This window comes from Sus scrofa, chromosome 6, assembly GCF_000003025.6.
Source record: "Sus scrofa isolate TJ Tabasco breed Duroc chromosome 6, Sscrofa11.1, whole genome shotgun sequence".
NCBI lineage: Eukaryota > Metazoa > Chordata > Mammalia > Artiodactyla > Suidae > Sus > Sus scrofa.
In genome coordinates, this window is record NC_010448.4 from 104,014,397 (window position 1) to 104,033,664 (window position 19,268).

The 19,268-nt window shown below is 38.0% G+C and overlaps 1 protein-coding gene across 2 annotated transcripts in view; it reads right to left on the reverse strand.

Moving 5' to 3' along the window:
• NDC80 (NDC80, kinetochore complex component) overlaps window positions 1-19,268 on the reverse strand; it is a 54,992-nt gene that overhangs the window by 13,603 nt on the left and 22,121 nt on the right. For both annotated transcript variants that reach the window (XM_013999249.2, XM_021096139.1), the window contains exons 9-14: window positions 17,186-17,292; window positions 16,291-16,435; window positions 12,281-12,486; window positions 9,651-9,803; window positions 6,682-6,771; window positions 551-643 (exon numbers count right to left, since the gene is read on the reverse strand). In XM_013999249.2, the coding sequence (XP_013854703.2) occupies window positions 551-643; window positions 6,682-6,771; window positions 9,651-9,803; window positions 12,281-12,486; window positions 16,291-16,435; window positions 17,186-17,292 (794 nt within the window). The remainder of the gene's footprint in view (window positions 1-550; window positions 644-6,681; window positions 6,772-9,650; window positions 9,804-12,280; window positions 12,487-16,290; window positions 16,436-17,185; window positions 17,293-19,268) is intronic.

Here is a 19,268-nt window from a genome sequence, read left to right on the forward strand (position 1 = left end):
TAGGCCCTAAATGTAATACAGGTCAAGAGAAAAGTTTCCAATTCCTCATATTTTGTTGGTATAACTAAGAAAAAATATTGGTGTGGTTAAATTTTTTCACATAAAGTATATAAGTGGTAATGCAGAGTCTTATGAGTAAAATGCTAGCCAGAAGGTAGATTAGAGGTGATGGGGAATGAATCTCATTATGTACCCTCATTCTAAATTTCATGTAAATGGTCTCTGGAATTTGGCCAGGATGGTTAGTTTGCAATGACTCTTTAAGGGTAACCACTTTTATAAAGGCCTTACCGAGGTTCAAGCTTTAGAAATAATTAACACTAAACCTCTATAAAAAGGTAGAAGAAAGGCTTAAAACATGTTTGGTCTTGCCAAGGATATTCAATTAAAAATGCAAGTATAAAATATTAATGAAATACTAAACATATCCTATGGTGAAATAGCTAGATTGCAGAAAAAAGTCCTTAAGAAGAACAGCTTAACTCCTTACAACAAACTTTAGACGAGAAGATTAAACTAAAGCCCAAGTTACAGAATATAACATTCTTACCTTAACTTTTTGTTGGTAAAGATCGTCCAGCTTTTGAACTTCTTCTTTCAGAGTTCGCACACTTCTCCTGCTTTCTGTTATCATTGTATTTAACTTGAGGAATAAAACTTTGGTTGAGAAATCATAGCTATACATCAAAAATTTTTAATAAGTTATAAAACTTTTATATCATCAACTAACTGAACATGTTATTTCTTCTAGCCCTTGTGAACTCTACCCTATCATTTGTCCTACAGATTTCTTATTTCACAAAGTGAAATTAATTTCAAGAGGACTTCTAAATATATATATAATGTTTAAATGCAGAGTGGTATGGTACGGCATTAGGAATAAAAAATCTGGCTTAATTCTCAGTAAAATAAAGATAACGATATCTTTTCTTCCACTTCCAGCTGTAAGAGTACTTTTTAAAGCTCTCATACATGTTATACAAGTATTATATATAATTTTTGATATTAATTTATTAATATAAATTATTTTATTCTCTAGTTTTGAGGCCTCACTTTATTTATTTTACCTACTTCAGTTATCTAGCTTTCATTGATATGTTTACTTTATGGGATCTTAAAGAGAACTGTTCATATTGATTTTATTTTGATAATATTTGCTAATTGGTTATAGTCAATGCATTCTTCCGAAGAGTAATAAAGTAACTACATTTAATCTTTTTCAGCTTGGGCTAATTTAAGATCTGCTAAAACCAAAACTGGAAAAAAAAAAGTGTTGCTAAATTTCACCTCCTGTTGACAAGTACTGATACTGGTAATTAATACAGAATGTTTTCAAATAGACCAAAAAGATAATATTTCAAACAGGAAACAATATATTTGACATCTTTCTTTAAAAGCATAATTCTACACATACATACATTTAGAAAATATATATATGGGAGTTCCCGTCATGGCGCAGTGGTTAATGAATCCGACTAGGAACCATGAGGTTGCGGGTTCGGTCCCTGCCCTTGCTCAGTGGGTTAATGATCCGGCATTGCCGTGAGCTGTGGTGTAGGTTGCAGACGCGGCTCGGATCCCGCGTTGCTGTGGCTCTGGTGTAGGCCGGTGGCTACAGCTCCGATTCAACCCCTAGCCTGGGAACCTCCATATGCCGCGGGAGCGGCCCAAGAAATAGCAACAGCAACAACAACAAAAGACAAAAAGACCAAAAAAAAAAAAAAAAAAAAAAAAAAAAAGAAAATATATATATGTTTTGGGAAAAATTTAGTGAAGCTATTGTTATTTGGCAAAGGTAAGATGATAAAATGACTAAGCTTATTAAAGAAACTTACATATAGTACCTTTCTCTTCTTGTACATAGTACTTCTCATTCAGTCATCCAAAGTCCCTTCTAAGGGACAGGCCTTTCCTATTTACAAGTGAGAAGAGTGGGCTAGAAGAATGCCGTTTACTCAGGATCATGCAATTAGCATATGCCCAGAATTCAAAACTAACTTCACGGACTTTTTCTATACCACTTGCCTTTCAAATTTTAAACACCAGTTACTCAAGCTATAAACTCTGATTCCAGTCTTAAGATAGGCTACTTCTGAAATAATTTGTTTCATTAAATTCATCTGTAATAAGACCAGCTGACATCCAAATAATCAGAACTTCCACTACTTCCAACTTCATGGTTGATCAAATGTGTTTGCTTATATCTGAGTAACTTTATTTTCTGTGTCAGCTTTACTAAAGTGTCATCAATTAAACATTTTTTCCCCTCCTGATTACAAAAGTACAGATTTCCACTATGGTAAAAGGGGAAGGAGTAAAGAAAATAAAATCACCAATAATCCTGCAACCACTAAGAACTATCAATATTTGGCTTCCTTTCCTCCTTTCTTTCTAAGCTCTTAAGCTTCTTTTAAGCAAAGAAGATATCATTAATTACTCTAATTAGGTGACTTTTTTTCTTCTATCATTGAGAAGAGAGAAGCCACTAGACTGGAATTCTATCACTCCTTGCCTCCTTCCAACCAACCAACCAACCAACCCAACACAAGACCTTTCCTTCTTCCTTCTAGTCAGTTTTAGGATGCAGGGCACATACTTTCCTTCAGCCCTTTTCTGGATCACATGCTCTTGTATTTCTCCATGGATCACATTCAAATCCACTGATGCCTTTTCCCCTTAATTTTCTAAACTTTACCATCTTTCTACTGAACTCTCTCCCTCATCTTTAAAACCAAACCCCTCCCATTACCCTCCCCCACCAAAAAACCCCCAAAACCTTTCCTATACAGCACTTTCTTGCTACTGTTCCACCTCTGTTTCTTAGAGTCAAACATCTCTAATAGACTTGTAGTAAGCCACAAAGAATAACCAATTTGGATTATAGTATCTTCCTTGTTTACCATTCAAACTTTAGAGTAACATGCTTTCTGGCTCTTCTACTTTATGAAGTTGCTTTTGCAAATGTCACAAGGAATATTTTTACGGCTAAAGCCAACACAACGTTCAGATTTAATCTGAACAACATTGGTAGTCACTGATCACTTGCTACTGAAATCTCCTTTCTTGTTTTCTAAACCATGGAAACTTTTGGTTTCCTCTTTTTTTTTTTTTTTCTTTAATTTTTATTTTGTCTTTTTAGAGCTGCAACTGTGGCATATGGAGGTTCCCAGGCTAGGGGTCGAACTGGAACTACAACTGCTGGCCTACACCACAGCCACAGCAACGCAAGATCCTAGCCGTGTTTGTGACCTACACTACAGCTCATGGCAACGCCAGATCCTTAATCCACTGATAGAGGCCAGGGACTGAACCCACAACCTCATGGTTCCTAGTCAGATTCGTTTCTGCTGTGCCATGATGGGAACTCCTTGGTTTCCTCTTTGTGTGTTAGGAAGTTCTTCTAATTCTTCTTGCAGATTTCTCTTTCTCTGTGTTTTGGATGATGTTCTCTGAGTTTTCCCATTTTGGCCGTATTCTCTTTGCTCACTTGGGACAGCTCTCTCTCAGCCTCACACCTGGGCAATCTCCTGGCTTTAATTATATCAAGCTAAAAATATCTATCTATATTATCTCCAAACTCCAACTTCCTATTGGACATTCTCTACTTTGATGTCCCAGGACCTGAAGCTCAGCATATTCCAGCCTGGAATTCTCTGTTCTACACCCTTTTTTGTATTCAAGGTTCTAGCACTGACAAAAAAAATCTCTCTTTGACTAAACTACAGGATCTTCTGAACTCTCTTCTCAATTAGGTTGATTTGTGGACTGTTCTGTTTCTCTCTGTATTATCCAATTTTAGGCAAGAATCCTGGTAAGTCACTTTAACCAGAATCTCCCATCTTCAGTATCTGATCAGGTTCCACATCCTATACCATGCCCTAGGTGGTGTCTCATCACCGTGGCCTGCCCTCAGCTAGAAACCTGGGGTTGGTTTAGCTAGAATCCCCTCTTACCTCTGATACTTCCTCTCAGTTATTTTCCAGTCACTGATTCCGACCATGCTCTTTGGCTATAATTCCTACTTTTCTTTGTTATATTTGGAATTGAGCTCAATCTTTCTCACCTACTACAAAACCCCACTGTAGTAGCTCCCTCTTCCCCTTGACTAAAGTCCACCTTACCACCACTAACACATGTCACAAATAACTTTTCTTTAATACCATATACCAAAGCTGGACACTTGACATTCTTTTTCTCTCTTCCTTAAGCTTCACATCAAAGTGGATCACCAAATTATGCAGTTTCAATCTTTACATATCTTTTCTCCATTTTCACTGCAATAGCCTTGGTTTGAGTCCTTACCATTTAAGGATCAAGATACTGTTAAGTCTCTCAATCTTGTGTCTCTAGCCTCATGTACCTACCTCTGACCTATCCTTCAAAATGTCAACACCGTGAGCTCAATAAATTACACAGGTTTTATTCCCTTGCTTAAAAATCTTCAAGGATCCTTGCTGTGTATAGAATAAAAATTCAACCAGTAAACAAAAGTAAATATGCCTCTTCAGAATTAGGTTCTTATTTCTCCAGGCTTCCAGCCTGTCCTACTTATATTCATGGTTAATTTTTCAACATGCCATGTTCTTTGGTCTCTAGGTCTTCAGAGGTGTGTGTATGTGTTCTTTAAAGATAGATTTTTGTATTACTTCATAACTCAAATAAATTCCTCCCATATTTATAATGTACCTAGTTCTCATTTTTTTCCCTGCTTTTTATTGAATGGTTTTGGCAATTATTTTAAAGTACTTATCAGATTTATTAGTTTTGTTATCTAATCTATTAATCTGTTTAACCTTTACTATTTCAAATTGCTATTTTATGCCATCTTAACTTGGTTAAACTACTTGTCAAATTGAAAAAAAAATAGCTTTAGTTTCTAGTCTCTGAAGCATAGGACATCACTGGTCATTCCCTTTCCCCTGTTTCACTGAGATATAACTGACATATAACATTGCAAAGGTTTAAAGTATACAGCATGATGATTTGGTATATGCATATATTATGAAATGTTTACCAGAGTAACTTCAGCTAGGATAACCTCTTTCTTGAAAAGTCTTCCTTACTTGGCCTTTATAGTATATCCTTTTCTTCAACTACTTTGCCTACTTCTCCTATGAGTTTTTCCTAAAATTTCCTTCCTTTGCCACTTTCTTTCACATATCCTCCCTAAGAAACATCGACCATATCCCTGGTTTCAAAGGTCATGCATATGCTAAAGACCCTAAAATATGTATTTTCAGAGCCGATAAATCTATCCCATGGACAGTAAGCTCAGCATCTCCAGCCTGTCCTGGCTACTCCCAGCACTCATTTTTCTTCCTCTGGTTTGCCCATCAGAAAAAGTCACTGTGGTTTTTTTTTGTTGTTGTTTTTAGATCCACACTTGGCATGTGGAAGTTCCTGGGCCAGGGATCAAACCTGTGCCAGCAGTGACCTGAGCCACAGCAGTGACAATGCCAGATCCTTAAAATCTGCTGTGCCACAGGGAAATCCTCGAAGTTGCTGTTGATCCTTTCTCTCTCAGCTTTCATATTCAGCCATAAAATGCTTGAGTTCTATCCCCTTAACATTTCTTGAACCTGTCCCCTTCTTTCTATTTCTTGTCTAATACTTTGGTTTAACCTCTTAATATCAGTTGTTTCCCATTAAATCAATCTTTTTTTCTATGCCCAAAGGGGTTTTGTAAATATGCTAATCTAACTAGCATAACTGCATATATCACCTTTTCTCCAAATGGGACTCTTTCATATAAATTTTAGTTATATTTATCTTTGGAAGATTAACATGGGGCCTAGCCCATGGCAGGCATTTTATAAATCGCCTTCCCACCCTGCCCAAATTTTTCAAGTCAGTTTGAAATGTTTTAGTCAGGATGTTCTTATTGCTTGAAATTCAAACCTTTTTGAGTCTTGATGTTAACTTTAACTGCCCATTCCCACCAGAGAGAAAGTGAACTGAAGCACGCTAAAGGAAGATGTCACCTCAAATAACCATCACTGGTTAGAACATCTTTTGTTAAAGCAGTCCCGATTCCTACCTTCTTTCTATACTGTGATGTTACAAACCCCACAAATTTGCAAAAGCCCCATATTATAATAAGAATAGTATCACTTATCTAACAAATTTTCTATTTGTGGGAGGAGTGGAAAAAATCTTTCTAATACAAAGTAAGTCTTCATGAAATTTGATAAACTAAAAAGATGTGGGTTATTTTCAAAATTATTTGTGAAGTGCATATTTCTAAATGAGAAAAAATAAACATGTTTCTATTCTCAGAAAAGATAGGATTTCTTTTAAAACTTGAAATCTGTTATCCAGAATACAATAGTTCTTTTTGTCTTTCTGTCTTTTCTAAGGCCACCCCCACAGGATGTGGAGCTTCCCAGGCTGGGGTCTAATCGGAGCTGTAGTCACTGGTCTACGCCAGAGCCACGGCAATGCCAGATCCGGGCCACATCTGCAACCTATACCATAGCTCATGGCAACGCCAGATCCCTGACCCACTGAGTGAGGCCAGGGATCAAACCCATATCCTCATGGATACTAGTCGGATTTGTTTCTGCTGGGCACAATGGGAACTCCCTCATTTTTCATAATATTTTATTAAAAACTCATTCCTTAGCAATCAGAAACCACAAAATCTTACATTTGTTTTTAATGATTCTATGTTTCACTACTTACTTGTTCTAAAGTATCTTCTAACCCCATCTTTTTATTTAGAGCTTTATTAATTTCTTCTTCAGTCTGGTTCAAGAGTTCCTTGAGTGGTACCTATAAAATATATAGGAATGTGGGTTATATATGACACATGTAATTACAAAATTTCTCTCATGAAGCACACTTTTTGGAGAAAAAGAGTGATGCCATGGAGTTTTAAATCCAAATATATCATCGATAAAAAAATAAAATTAATTTTAACACAATTTCTGTAACTATTGAAGGTAATCTTTGGGTTTTAAATACTTGCAAAATTCTAGATTTGCGTCTCGATTCTGTAAATTCACTTCTAATACTTAAACATTTTATAAGTACATTTAGTTTAATGCAGTATCTTTATTAAAAACAATTTATATGTAGGTTTATTTTTTAATTTTGTTTTTTTTTGTTTTGGCCACACCTGAGGCATGTGGAAGTTCCTGGATCAGGGCTTGAACCTATATCACAGTAGCAACCTGGGCCACTTCAGTAATAATGCTGGAGTCTTAAACCTCTGCACCACAAGGGAACTCTCTGTAAGTTTACTTTTATGTTATGCTCTCTAGATGTGTAATTTTCCTCTGAATCCTTCTCAATTTTTTAGTCTTACAATTATCTGCTTATATTTCTTCTTCTTCTTCTTTTTTTTTTTGGCTCTCCATTGTAACTCTGTTGTAATAGCAGAAGACTTGAAACATGGCAGATGCCCACCAGTAGGGACTGGTTGAATAAGCCATACAATGTAGGACTGAGGCTGCAAAAGGAACGAGGAAAATCTTGACACTGTCAAGGAGAGGGAAATGTCCCCCTCTACTCTTCTCCTGTTCTTATAGCAGGACTTATATCAAAATTGAGAGAAAAGGGACTCTCATCACTTTCCCTTCTACTGGATCCTGCAGTCAAGAGATCCAGGTAAGCAATCTTACCTTCTACCTGCTTTTTTTTTTAGATGTCCCAGGATCTCTCAGATATAGCAGTTTTCCAACTGGTGATTTTTCCAGGCTGGCTTGCCAAAATTGCCTGGGAGAAGGAACTTTCTCTCTCCCCAACAATGTGCTACTGGAGAGAGATTGCTGGGGTGGTCCAATCCCTGAATAATGCAGGTGGGTGTCCAGAAATAGGCAAATGTTTACCAGTTTATTTAAATAAGGATATGACTCAGCAATAGCCAGATGTAAGAGATGCACAGGGCAGGGTATTTGGGAGGGCGCAGGGCTTCTCTGCTCTCTGGGTTTGCCTCTCTCCCCGCATCTTCACATTTCACCAACTGGAATCTCGTATCTGCTTACATGTCTTATATTTATCCTCTATTCTACTGATTGTGTTTCAACACTGCACTTCATTGATTCCCATGATTTATTTTTCTATTGAGATGAAACTCACACTTTAAAATGGTTAAACTGAAATAATTTAACATAAAATTAACTCTTTTAAAGTGTAGAAACCAAGGCATTTGGTGCATTTATGTACACTCATTCTAGGACAATTTCGTCACTCCAAAAGAAAACTGTTTTTCAGCTGGTCTTTTGAAGTTATTGTTGAGTTTTAATTTTGGCTGTTCTTTTTTGAAAAATACAACAGCCTCTCTAATCTCCTTAAGAATCTTTCTGCAAATACTACTTGTAACAGTTGGGGTTGCACCTTCCTGATGCTATATCTATCTCTTTTTTTTTTGGCTGTGCCCACAGCATGCAGAAATTCCCAGGCCAGGGATCAAACCCAAGCCACAGCAGTGACAAAACTGAGTCTTAAACTGGTTAGGCTACCTGCTATTTCTATTTTTATTGCTGTTATTATATAAAACTATTTCCAGGGAGCAAAGAAAAAATTTTCCTTTTCTGAGCATATGCATTCTTTTTGTACTAAGTAATCATTTCTGCAGTGATTTGATTCAGGTTATTGTTTTCTTGCACCAGCCATGTCAAACCACTCAAAATAGAGGAGCGTCAACTCTAGCTGCCTGCCTGCCTATCTATCTACCCATCTACTGAGCTATTGCTTGAGAAACAATACAGTAAAAGATTAGATGTTTACTGGATGCATTTTTTTTCTATTGAGAATGAGTCTAGCTTTATTTAATCAAAGTTGGTATACCAATAAACTGTAATCTGGGAAAGTAGGGACTGCATCTTTTTCTGGGTATTTTATCTCTACCATCTAGCTGGTATTGAACATAGCTGTACTCAAGAAATAATTTATGGAATGATTGATTCTCAAGGGAAAAAATGCATGCTTTAGACTTTTGCTGATATTCTTATATTAAAAACTATTTTGAAAATTGATGTTTGGGGGGCCACTAAAATACTAAAATCAAGAAATTGAAATAGCAATTTTTCTTCCTCACATCACATCCGTGGCTATATTTGAAATTAAAGGAAGATTTCTCATTACTGACTGTAGGTGTTACTTAGTACTCTATTGTATTTCACCCCTTCATGTGTCCTTGTGCCTAAAACTCTTTCCTACAGACTGCCCCCATAAACATCTCATCTTTCAAGACTGCGTTCTAAGTTCATCATCTCAGCAGAGACTACTTCTCTTTCAGTTCTGGGAGTAACAGATTTTGTTACTATACCTTGTAAAGATATTTAATAAAGCATGAATATAGCTTTTTTTTTTTTAAGATTTCCATGAGGGGACTAATAGCAACTTGAGAGCAAGGGCCAGGTCATTTTTGCCCTTACACCACTGGTGTCTATTGCCTAATCAAATCTTTTGTCGGACAGCTAAATAGACAAAGTACACAGAGAGGAAGACAAGGCTTTATAAGTTGAAGGGTAATAGAGAGCTCTCTACTACCAAGAAGAAAGAAGCTAACATTTTTTAGTGTTGTATATCTCTAAGTTTAGTCCTAAGTTAGGGGCATGCTAAAGTTTAAACTCTTACTTATAAATATATGAACCAGATATTAATCATATGATTTAAAAACTTTTGAAGTACTCACGATTACTTACATAAACTTGAGCTCTATATTTGACAAGGCAGTTGGCACCAGCTTCAGGATTAAACTTAATTTCAAAGTCATAACCTCTGGAATTCTCAGCACCCTTAGGGATAAGTTTTAATTTTCTAGCCAATTTATGATACTCTGCCAATTGTGTTTCAATCTGTGAAAGACAGAAAAATAAATGGTTAAAAAAACAGCTCCATTCTATATGGTGAGGACATTTTTGAAGTTGTACACAAAAATTATGTGTTTTTTAGCAGTTTATAATTTAGTATTTTTTAGTAGTAAGATGGTAGTTTTTAAAATATAAAGAATAAAATATTTTATTTGCATTCGATTATAGGATAGTTTAAGACTATAATTAATTAGCAAGCAATATATTACTACTGTTCTTCCATTTATTTAACGAATAGTTTAGAATAAAAGTCTGTATTTAGGGGAGTTAGTTCCCTTTGTGGTTCAGTGGTTAACGAACCCAACAGGAACCATGAGGATGTGGGTTCGATCCCTGGCCTCGATCAGTGGGTTAAGGATCCGGCATTGCCGTGAGCTATGGTGTAGGTCACAGACGCAGCTCGGCTCCTGCATTGCTGTGGCTGTGGCTGGCAGCTGTGGCTCCGATTTGACCCCTAACCTGGGAACTTCCATATGCCGCAGGTGCAGCCCTAAAAAAAAAAAAAACAAAACTGTATTTAGGGAGTACTTATCATGGCTCAGTGGGTTAAGAACCCGACATGGTGTCCATGAGGATGCGGGTTTGATTTCTGGCCTCTCTCAGTGGGTTAAAGATCCGGCATTGCCAAAAGCTGCAGTGTAGGTTGTAGATGCAGCTTGGATCTGGTGTTGCTGTGGCTATGGTATAGGCTGGCAGCTACAGCTCTGATTTGACCCCTAGCCTGGGAACTTCCATATGCTGCGGGTGTGGCCCTAAAAAGACCAAAAAGGAGAGAGGGAGTGATATCTTTCTGAAATGTGATCATTTCTGTTTAAAAATTTTAAGGGCTTTGGAGTTCCCGTCGTGGCACAGTGGTTAACAAATAAGACTAGGAACCATGAGGTTGCGAGTTCGATCCCTGGCCTTGCTAAGTGGGTTAAGGATCTGGCATTGGCGTGAGCTGTGGTGTAGGCTGCAGACGAGGCTCGGATCCTGCGTTGCTGTGGCTCTGGCGTAGGCTGGTGGCTGCAGCTCTGATTAGACCCCTAGCCTGAGAACCTCCATATGCCGCGGGAGCGGCCCTAGAAAAGGCAAAGACAAAAAAAAAGAAAAAAAAAATTAAGGGCTTCATGGAGCTTTCAGGATAAAGTCCAAACTTCTAAACATTAAAAGGATCTATGCTTATCCTTTGGTTTCATCATTTGCACAAGCCCCCATCCCTTGCTATTAAGCTCCAGCCATAAGAAAAGCTTAAGATGCGAGAGTACATCATGCTATTTTCTCCCTGCGCTTTCCCATGTACTGGTTTGCTGGCTCCCCCACTCTTGCCATGTTAACCTTCCCTTACACTTCCCAATTCAGTTCAAGTGTTACCTCTTCAAGGAAGCTTTTCTAAAAACCGCTGCCAACCCATCTCCCCACATCACGCACCAAATCCGGATTAGGTATACTACATGCCTCCTCCGTGTGCTGTGCAAATACCTATTAGAGGTCTGATCTCATGGCAGAAAAATATCAACTAGGCTGGAAGTTTCTTGAGGGGGGCAGTCTACATTTTTTTTTTTTTTTTAACCTTTCCTTAACTCCCAGTGTGAGCGGCACAAAGTGGCACTACTCAAAATACATGTTTAAGTAGTGAGGAGGTAAATAAAGAAGTCCTCATATCCATTTCTAGAATAAAAGGCATGAGATTTATGAAGACTATTTTCATGGCCTTAGAGACTTTTTTTCCCATTTTTAAAAATTACTCAATGAGGAGTTTCCGTCGTGGCTCAGAGGTTAACGAATCCGACTAGGAACCATGAGGTTGTGCGTTCGATCCCTGGCCTTGCTCAGTGGGTTGGGATCCAGCGTTGAGCTGTGGTGTAGGTCACTGATGTGGCTTGGATCCCGCGTTGCTATGGCTCTGGTGTAGGCTGGCAGCAACAGCTCTGATTGGACCCCTAACCTGGGAACCTCCATGTGCCGCGGGAGTGGCCCCGGAAAAGGCAAAAAAAGAAAATAAAAATAAATTACTTAATGAATTTTATTACCTTTATAGTTGTACAACGATCATCACAACCAAATTTTATAGTATTTCCATCCCAAACCCCCAGTGCACCCCCCCAACTCCCAACCTTAGAGACTTTTTTGCTTTCTTGGTTCACTATCAGAAAATACAGGGCCTCCAGTGTTTACCACAGGCTGGGTTCTTATACTGACTGTATGGAAAGAGGATATAGAGTAATTCACTCCATATTAAAAAGAAAAAAAAAAAAAGAAAAAAACAAACAAAAAAGCAAATCCAGGCTATCTTAAATATGACAAAGAAATTCGGCTATTACTGAATTGACAAAGGGATGAGTGCATTTTTAGAAAAAGGTCAAAGGTAAAAGATTACCTCTCAGGCTAATTTATTCTACCCACTCAACTCTTATTAATTAGGATAGAGCTTTACAAATGTAAATTCTGATGACTTGCCACTCTAGGAGTGGCTGACATACCGCCTCTTTGCCTCGGGCATATTTCAGCTCCTCATTCCACAACTGCTGTTGTTCAGTCTCCAGGTCCTTGGTTAATTTATTAATAGTCTGCTGCAATTCATTTCTTTCATGATTTATTCTCTCAATGTCTGCAACTGAGTACTTCTGGTTATCAACAATATTCTGTAGTCGAGAATTCTCCTGTTTCATTGTTTCACATTCTAGTTCTTCATTGAAAAAGAAAAATGTTTTTAAGTTCCTTTAATTCCTACAAAGAAACTGATGCCATTACTTAATAGAGTTGATCAAGATGTCTAAATTTCAAAGTTATGTACATGTTTATTTTTCTCTTCTTTTTTTGGATAATTCTGATCCCACTTTGTTAATAACATTCTTAAAAAATATAATTAAAGTTTTATGTTAGAACTTTATTTCTCTCCTGGCTTGCTATGGTTTTCAGAACGCACTACATTAAAAAAAAAAAAAAAAAAAAAAAAAAAAAAGGAGAGTTCCTGCTGTGGCACAATGAGATCAGTGGCATCTTGGGAGTGCCAGGAGGCAGGTTCGATCCCTGGCCCAGCACAGTGGGTTAAGGATCTGGCATGACCGCAGCTTTGGCTGTGGTTGCGACTGTGGCTTGGATCCAATCCCTGGCCTGGGAACTCCATATGCCATGGGGAGCCCAAAAAAGAAATAGTAAAAAAAAAAATGGCCCCATACATGATGATTATGATTAAGAATTGTTAGACTTAAGAGAGATAGTCTGTTGTTCAGTTAAAATACTTCTTAAGGAGTTCCTGCTGTGGTTCAGCAGAAATGAACCCGACTAGTATCCATGAGGGTGCAGGTTTGATCCCTGGCCTTGCTCAGTGGGTTACAGATCTGGTGTTGTCATGAACTGTGGTATAGATTGCAGATGTGGCTTGGATCCAGAGTTGCTGTGGCTGTGGTGTAGTCCAAAAGCTGTAGGTAGCTCCAATTTGACCCCGAGCCTGGGAACTTCCATATGCTGCAGGTGCAGACCTAAAAAGCAAAAAAAAAAATTTTTAATACTCCTGCATGATTCTCTGCAATAAGTCAGAAAACCCACATTTTTTTTTTGGCTACACCCACAGCATGTGGAAGTTCCTGGGCCAGGGATCAAACCTGTGCCACAGGAGCAACCCAAGCTGCTGAAGTGACAATACCAGATCCTTCATCCACTGCGCCATAAAAGAACTGCTAAAGTTTTTTGCAAACATAAAAATATTTATATGAACATACATCAGTTTATTCTTATTTCAGTGATATTTTTCAGTGGTTTCATCAGATATTAAGTGATCATACCAGTTAGGTTCTTGCTTAGCAAAATTTGTAATCATGAATGACTATATTGAACTAAGAGAATATGGCACATACAAACAGCAAATGATCATGACAGGGGAAGAAAAGTTATCAAATTTAAAGTATTTGTGGTCATACAGAAAAGTGATTTCAACATTTTGTGACTCATAGCTTATAAAGAATATGACAGTATTTTTTAAGTAGGCTGAGATAAATGGATGGATAAGAATACTCATGACTAAAAGGGTCAAGAAAATCGTCCTGAGGGCTGAGAGGATCCAATATCTTGGCTTTGTTGTAATTCATTCATACTACAGAACTATAGTTGGGAAGTGCCACACCTGAGCTCAAAATAAATTACTGGCTGGTTTAAGTAAGACTTCATATATTAGAGGAATCTGCATAAAAAATCCACAATATACAATACTTAGAGAGTTTAAATATGTCTCATTCACTCTTGGTTATGAGTGGCTTCCCCCGCCTCCCTTTCTGGCCACTCCATGGCGTATGGGCACATGGAGTTCCTGGGCCAGAGATCAGATCCAAGCTGTAATCGTGACCTATGCTGCAGCTATAGCAATGCTGGATCCTTAACCCACTGTGCCAGGCCGGGGATCGAACCTGCATCCCAAGACACTTCTGATCCCTTTGTGTCACAGTGGGAACTCCACGAATGGCTTTAAATAATCAAGAAACTTATTTTTTTGTCTTTTTAGGGCCACACCGGAGGCACATGGAAGTTCCCAGGCTAAGGGTTGAATTGGAACTGCAGCTGCTGGCCTACTCCTAAGCCATAGCAATGCGGAATCTGAGCAGAGCCTGTGAACTACACCATAGATCAGGGCAACACCAGATCCTTATCCCACTGAACGAGGCCAGGGATCAAACCTGTGTCCTCATGGATAACTGGTCAGGGTTGTTAACCACTGATCCATGTCTGGAACCCCCAAGAAACTTAAAATACTCAGAATAAAAACATCTTAGGAGGGAGTTCCTGTGGTGGCACAGTGGGTTAAGGATCTGGGGTTGCCACAGCTGTGGTATAGGTCGCAGCTGCTACTCAGGTTCGATCCCTGGCCCAGGAACTTCCATGTGCTGCATGTGTGGCCATAAAATACCGCCCAAAACAAAAAACAAATCTTAGGTTAAAAACTATCAAATTTTTGTCTCCAACTAAATCACTCTGCAATGGCAAGTGACTGCTGAAGTATTTCTCTTTCACCTACCCAGTTTGTAATTACTGGAAAAAAATTCTCACAAGAAAAATAAGGATGAAAATTCTCCAATTAAATACCAATAAGGAAGATAAATTATTATAATAAGGTATTGACTTAACTGCATTACAAACATTGCTATGTTAAGAAATAGTCTATAGCTCCTTGTTATCATGGAGAGTAAACACTAAGGGTCAAGTGTAAACTATTTAAAGAGTTGGTTTAGAGCAAAGCTAATATATGTAATCAGACTTATCTGGAAAGAATAAAACAATTTAGCAAATACCCCAGATAATTATTGTCCTTGATTTGACAGAGGATCAATATTCCATAGACTGAGAGTTAAATATGCTAAGGACTATCTATACAATTGCTATGTGAGACAGACACAGTCTGTAACAGCCTAAAAGAATAAAGTTGAAGCAGGCAAAAACCTGGGAAAATAGTACAGTAGGTGCATCTGGCTATTTATTTTGTAAACTGCCATCCAGTGGCTCTCTGATGTGTAGATACTTTTTTTCTGATTTCCTTTTGGCACCACAGAAGCATCAATCAATCATGTGCCACAGCATTTCCAGAGTTTTATGATTAAGATTCACGTGTGTTTATGAAAATAAGGTTAGCAGTACACAAGATATAAACAGGCTTTCTTTAGCTGGGCTTTTTGTAGTACTTGCATCTTTTCATCTTATTTTTAATCAGCTTAAGCTGCTGAGTAGCTTAGGAGGTAGTGACAGAGGATAAGGCAATTATAGCTGACTGAGGACAGCAGAGATTTAAAAATCTGGCTTATTAATTACAAGGTGGAACAGAAGACACATGTATATTCGGGAGGCATACGTTCTTAGGTTAGGTCCTTCCTGGCATCACCAGGTGTCTGAAAACATGTTAGACGGTATAGTAGTTGAATAATGGCCACCCAACCACATGAAGTCTTATCCTTCGAATTTGTAAACATTACATTATTTGGAAAAGGAGTCTTCACAGATATGATTAAGTATTTTGAGATGAGGAGATAACCCTGGATTATCAAGGTGGGCCCTAAATGCCATCATAAGTGCCCTTTAAAGATAAAGGCAGGGAGAAATGAACACGGACAGAGACACAATCTCAGCGAAGGCAACGTGAGGATACAGGTAGAGACCGGAGTGACGTGGCCACAATCTCAGGGATGCTGTCAGACAGCAGGAGCTGAAGAGGCAAGGAATGGATTCTCCCCCAGCGTCCTCGGAGGAAGTGTGGCTGGCCTGATTTGCAACTTCTAGCTTTTTGTGAATGAATTAATTTTCCCTGTTTTAAGCAAGCAATTTGTGGTAAGTCGTTGCGGCAGCCTCAGAAAACAAATACAGAAGTCATTAAAAACTTGATAGCCTGCTGTAGCCATTTACTGTTAGAGGCAAAAGGAGAGACAACAAAGTTGTCTCTATATGCATAAATCCCACGCAGGTTCCCATCTCACGCCGAATGACCTCTTTTAGCATCAGTTGTGCTTACCTACTCTAGAAATTTCTTCATCAAGACCATTCAATTTCTGGTCAAGAATGGCTGAATGAGACTCCAAATTGCTCATGTATGCCTGATATTTTTGAACATCTGCTTGTAAGGAAGCTTTCAGTTTTCTCAGTGACTCTAGACGATTCTTTAAAAAGAAAAGAACATGAAGTTAGTTATTCTCATCAATAATCATTCCATACTTTACCTGAAAGTAAAGCAATGTTATTTAAATTCATCTTAGAGGAAAGTAAATTAGAATTTTCCTTTTACTTTCAGAGGGAGTCAAAGGAACTAAATGGGAAGTTTATTGTTATTACCCAATTAAGAGGCTGTACTCTGCAGAAGTCAGTTTGGGATAGAAAAAGTGACGGGTCAGAATGAAAAAGTACCAACATTTAAGATCTGTTATTTTACAGAATGGTCTAAGTGGCTTCTGTGATATAACATGCAAAATGAAATTAGTTATCTGGATAGTATCATTTAGCTTTTAGAAAGCTCTTAGGATACAATATAGTATACACTCCCATTTATTACCATTCTGCTTCCACTATCTACAAAACTCAGCACCTCTTGTAAGTAGTGCTCCCTAGAGGTGTATAACATTGGGACTTTGCTCTAAAGATCTTTCTGGTCTTATGTAAATAGGTAACACTCTTTCATCATATTTTGAACTTCGTTAGTCCAAGACTGATAAATCACAAGGGAAAACAAAGCTCTAGGGATAACCACACATGTTTTCATTGGGAGTTATGTCCTATGTAAAAAATTTTAATTTTAAGAAGCTTATTTTGTCAATGTATTCAAAAAAAGTAGATGAAACAGCTGGTGTTCTTTAAGAAGACTCAAGAGTATAGGTAAGTGTATAAGCCTATTGAAGATAAGCATGTTTACTAACCGGTTCTTTTTCTCTTTCTTGTTCCAGTCTTGCAATCTGTTCATTCAATGCTCTGTTTTTTGCTGCTAATGACTCCAGCTTTGAAGCATCTACATTAAATAAATCCTCTGGAGAAAAAGCCAAAAACTTCATGAGATCTCAAATCTGCTTAGAAAATTCTTCCCCATGCAACCACCGTGGAAAACAGTATGGGGATTCCTCAGAAAACTCAAAATAGAACTACCATTTGATCCAGCAATCCCACTCCTGGGCGTCTATCCAGAGAAAATCACGACTCGCAAAGACACGTTCTCCAATGTTCACTGCAGCACTATTTGCAATAGTCAAGACATGGAAACAACCTAAATGTCCATCGACAGAGGAGTGGATCAAGAAGATGTGGTACATATACACAATGGAATATTACCCAGCCATTAAAAGGAACGAAATACCGGCATTTTTAGCAACATGGATGGACCTAGAAATTATCATGCTAAGTGAAATGAGTCAGACAATGAGATACCAACATCAAATGCTTTCACTGACATGTGGAATCTGAAAAAAGGACAGAATGAACTTCTTTGCAGAACAGATACTGGCTCACAGACTGAAAAGTCTGTGGTTTCCAAAGGGGACAGTTTGGGGGGTTGGGGGGGGATGCAATGGAGTTGTGGGATGGAAATCCTATAAAATTGGATTGTGATGATCATTGTACAACTATAAATGTAATAAATTCATTGAGTAATTAAAAAAAAAAAGAACATTCTTCCCCAGGTTTTTACTATTGCTCTCTCCTCACTTCGTCTCATCTCTATTCAAAATACTCCCAGTGAATGGCATCCTATTGTCTGTAAAATTGAAGCCCTTCCCTTTAGTCTATTACACTCTCTCCCTACCCCACTTCATTTTCATTTGATTATTGTCTCTGTCTAACAGAATGTAAGCTTAGGGAAGGGATTTTTATCTCTGATTTCTGTATCTTGCATGACTACATGGTGGCTAGTACATAGTATGAGTATAAAGAATATTGTTTGAATAAATGAATATAATACATATGCTTAACAAAACAGAAATATCAACTTGCTAGATGCTTTCGGTATTAGGTCACTATACATTTTCATCTTTTTTTTTTTTTTAGGGTTGCACCTGTGGCATATGGAGGTTCCCATGCTAGGGGTCTAATTGGAGCTGCAGCTGCCAGCCTATGCCACAGCCACAGCAACGCCAGATTAGAGCCATGTCTGTGACCTACACCACAGCCCAAGGCAACGCCAGATCCCTAACCCACTGAACGAGGCCAGGGATCGAACCTGAAACCTCATGTTTCCTAGTGGGATTTGTTAACCACTGAGCCATGACGGGAACTCCCATTTTCATCTTTAAGTAAAAAACACAAGCATCATATACTTTGCTCCCTTTCTCATTTGGACATGATGAAATTGTCCTGGTTATTCTTCAGGAAGGTATATCCCATGGTAATATAACAGCATGCTTTCAGTTTTTCTGGCAGGGTGGTATTCTCCTATTTTGACTGATTCCGTTGTCTTTGGAGGATAGCTTTATGTATTCTAAACCTCTCTATTCTACCCATCACTCTGGCATTTTATTAACAAGACTATTACAATAAAAAGAACAACAATGTAAAATAATACCTCTGGAATGTTTCAGAGATAGCTCATAAATACTGAATGCCACTAGATTATAGTTGAATGGAAAAATAATTTTTTATTTGGAAATATAATGGCTGATTAACTTTCTGACACAAATTTTGAGAGAGACGATAGGTCTCCTGACTAACTGGTACTTTAATTTCTAAAATAATAAAGCAAGGATATCACAGGGATATTATCCCCCAGAGGAATAACATGTGCTGATTATCTTCTGTGCTCCTGGTAGTCTGTGCAGTATTTTATAGACACGGCCATCTAATCTTACAGAACTTTGTTATACAGGTTGGTTAGGAGTTTGCTGAAGTCACACAGCCAATAAGGAGTTATGTCTCAGGTCTTACTGCAACACCAGTATTCTTCCTGCTTAACTTTTACTTCTCTCCACCAAAGAAACAGTTATGAAAAAAGTCAGTAGCATCTAAATACATTTAAGA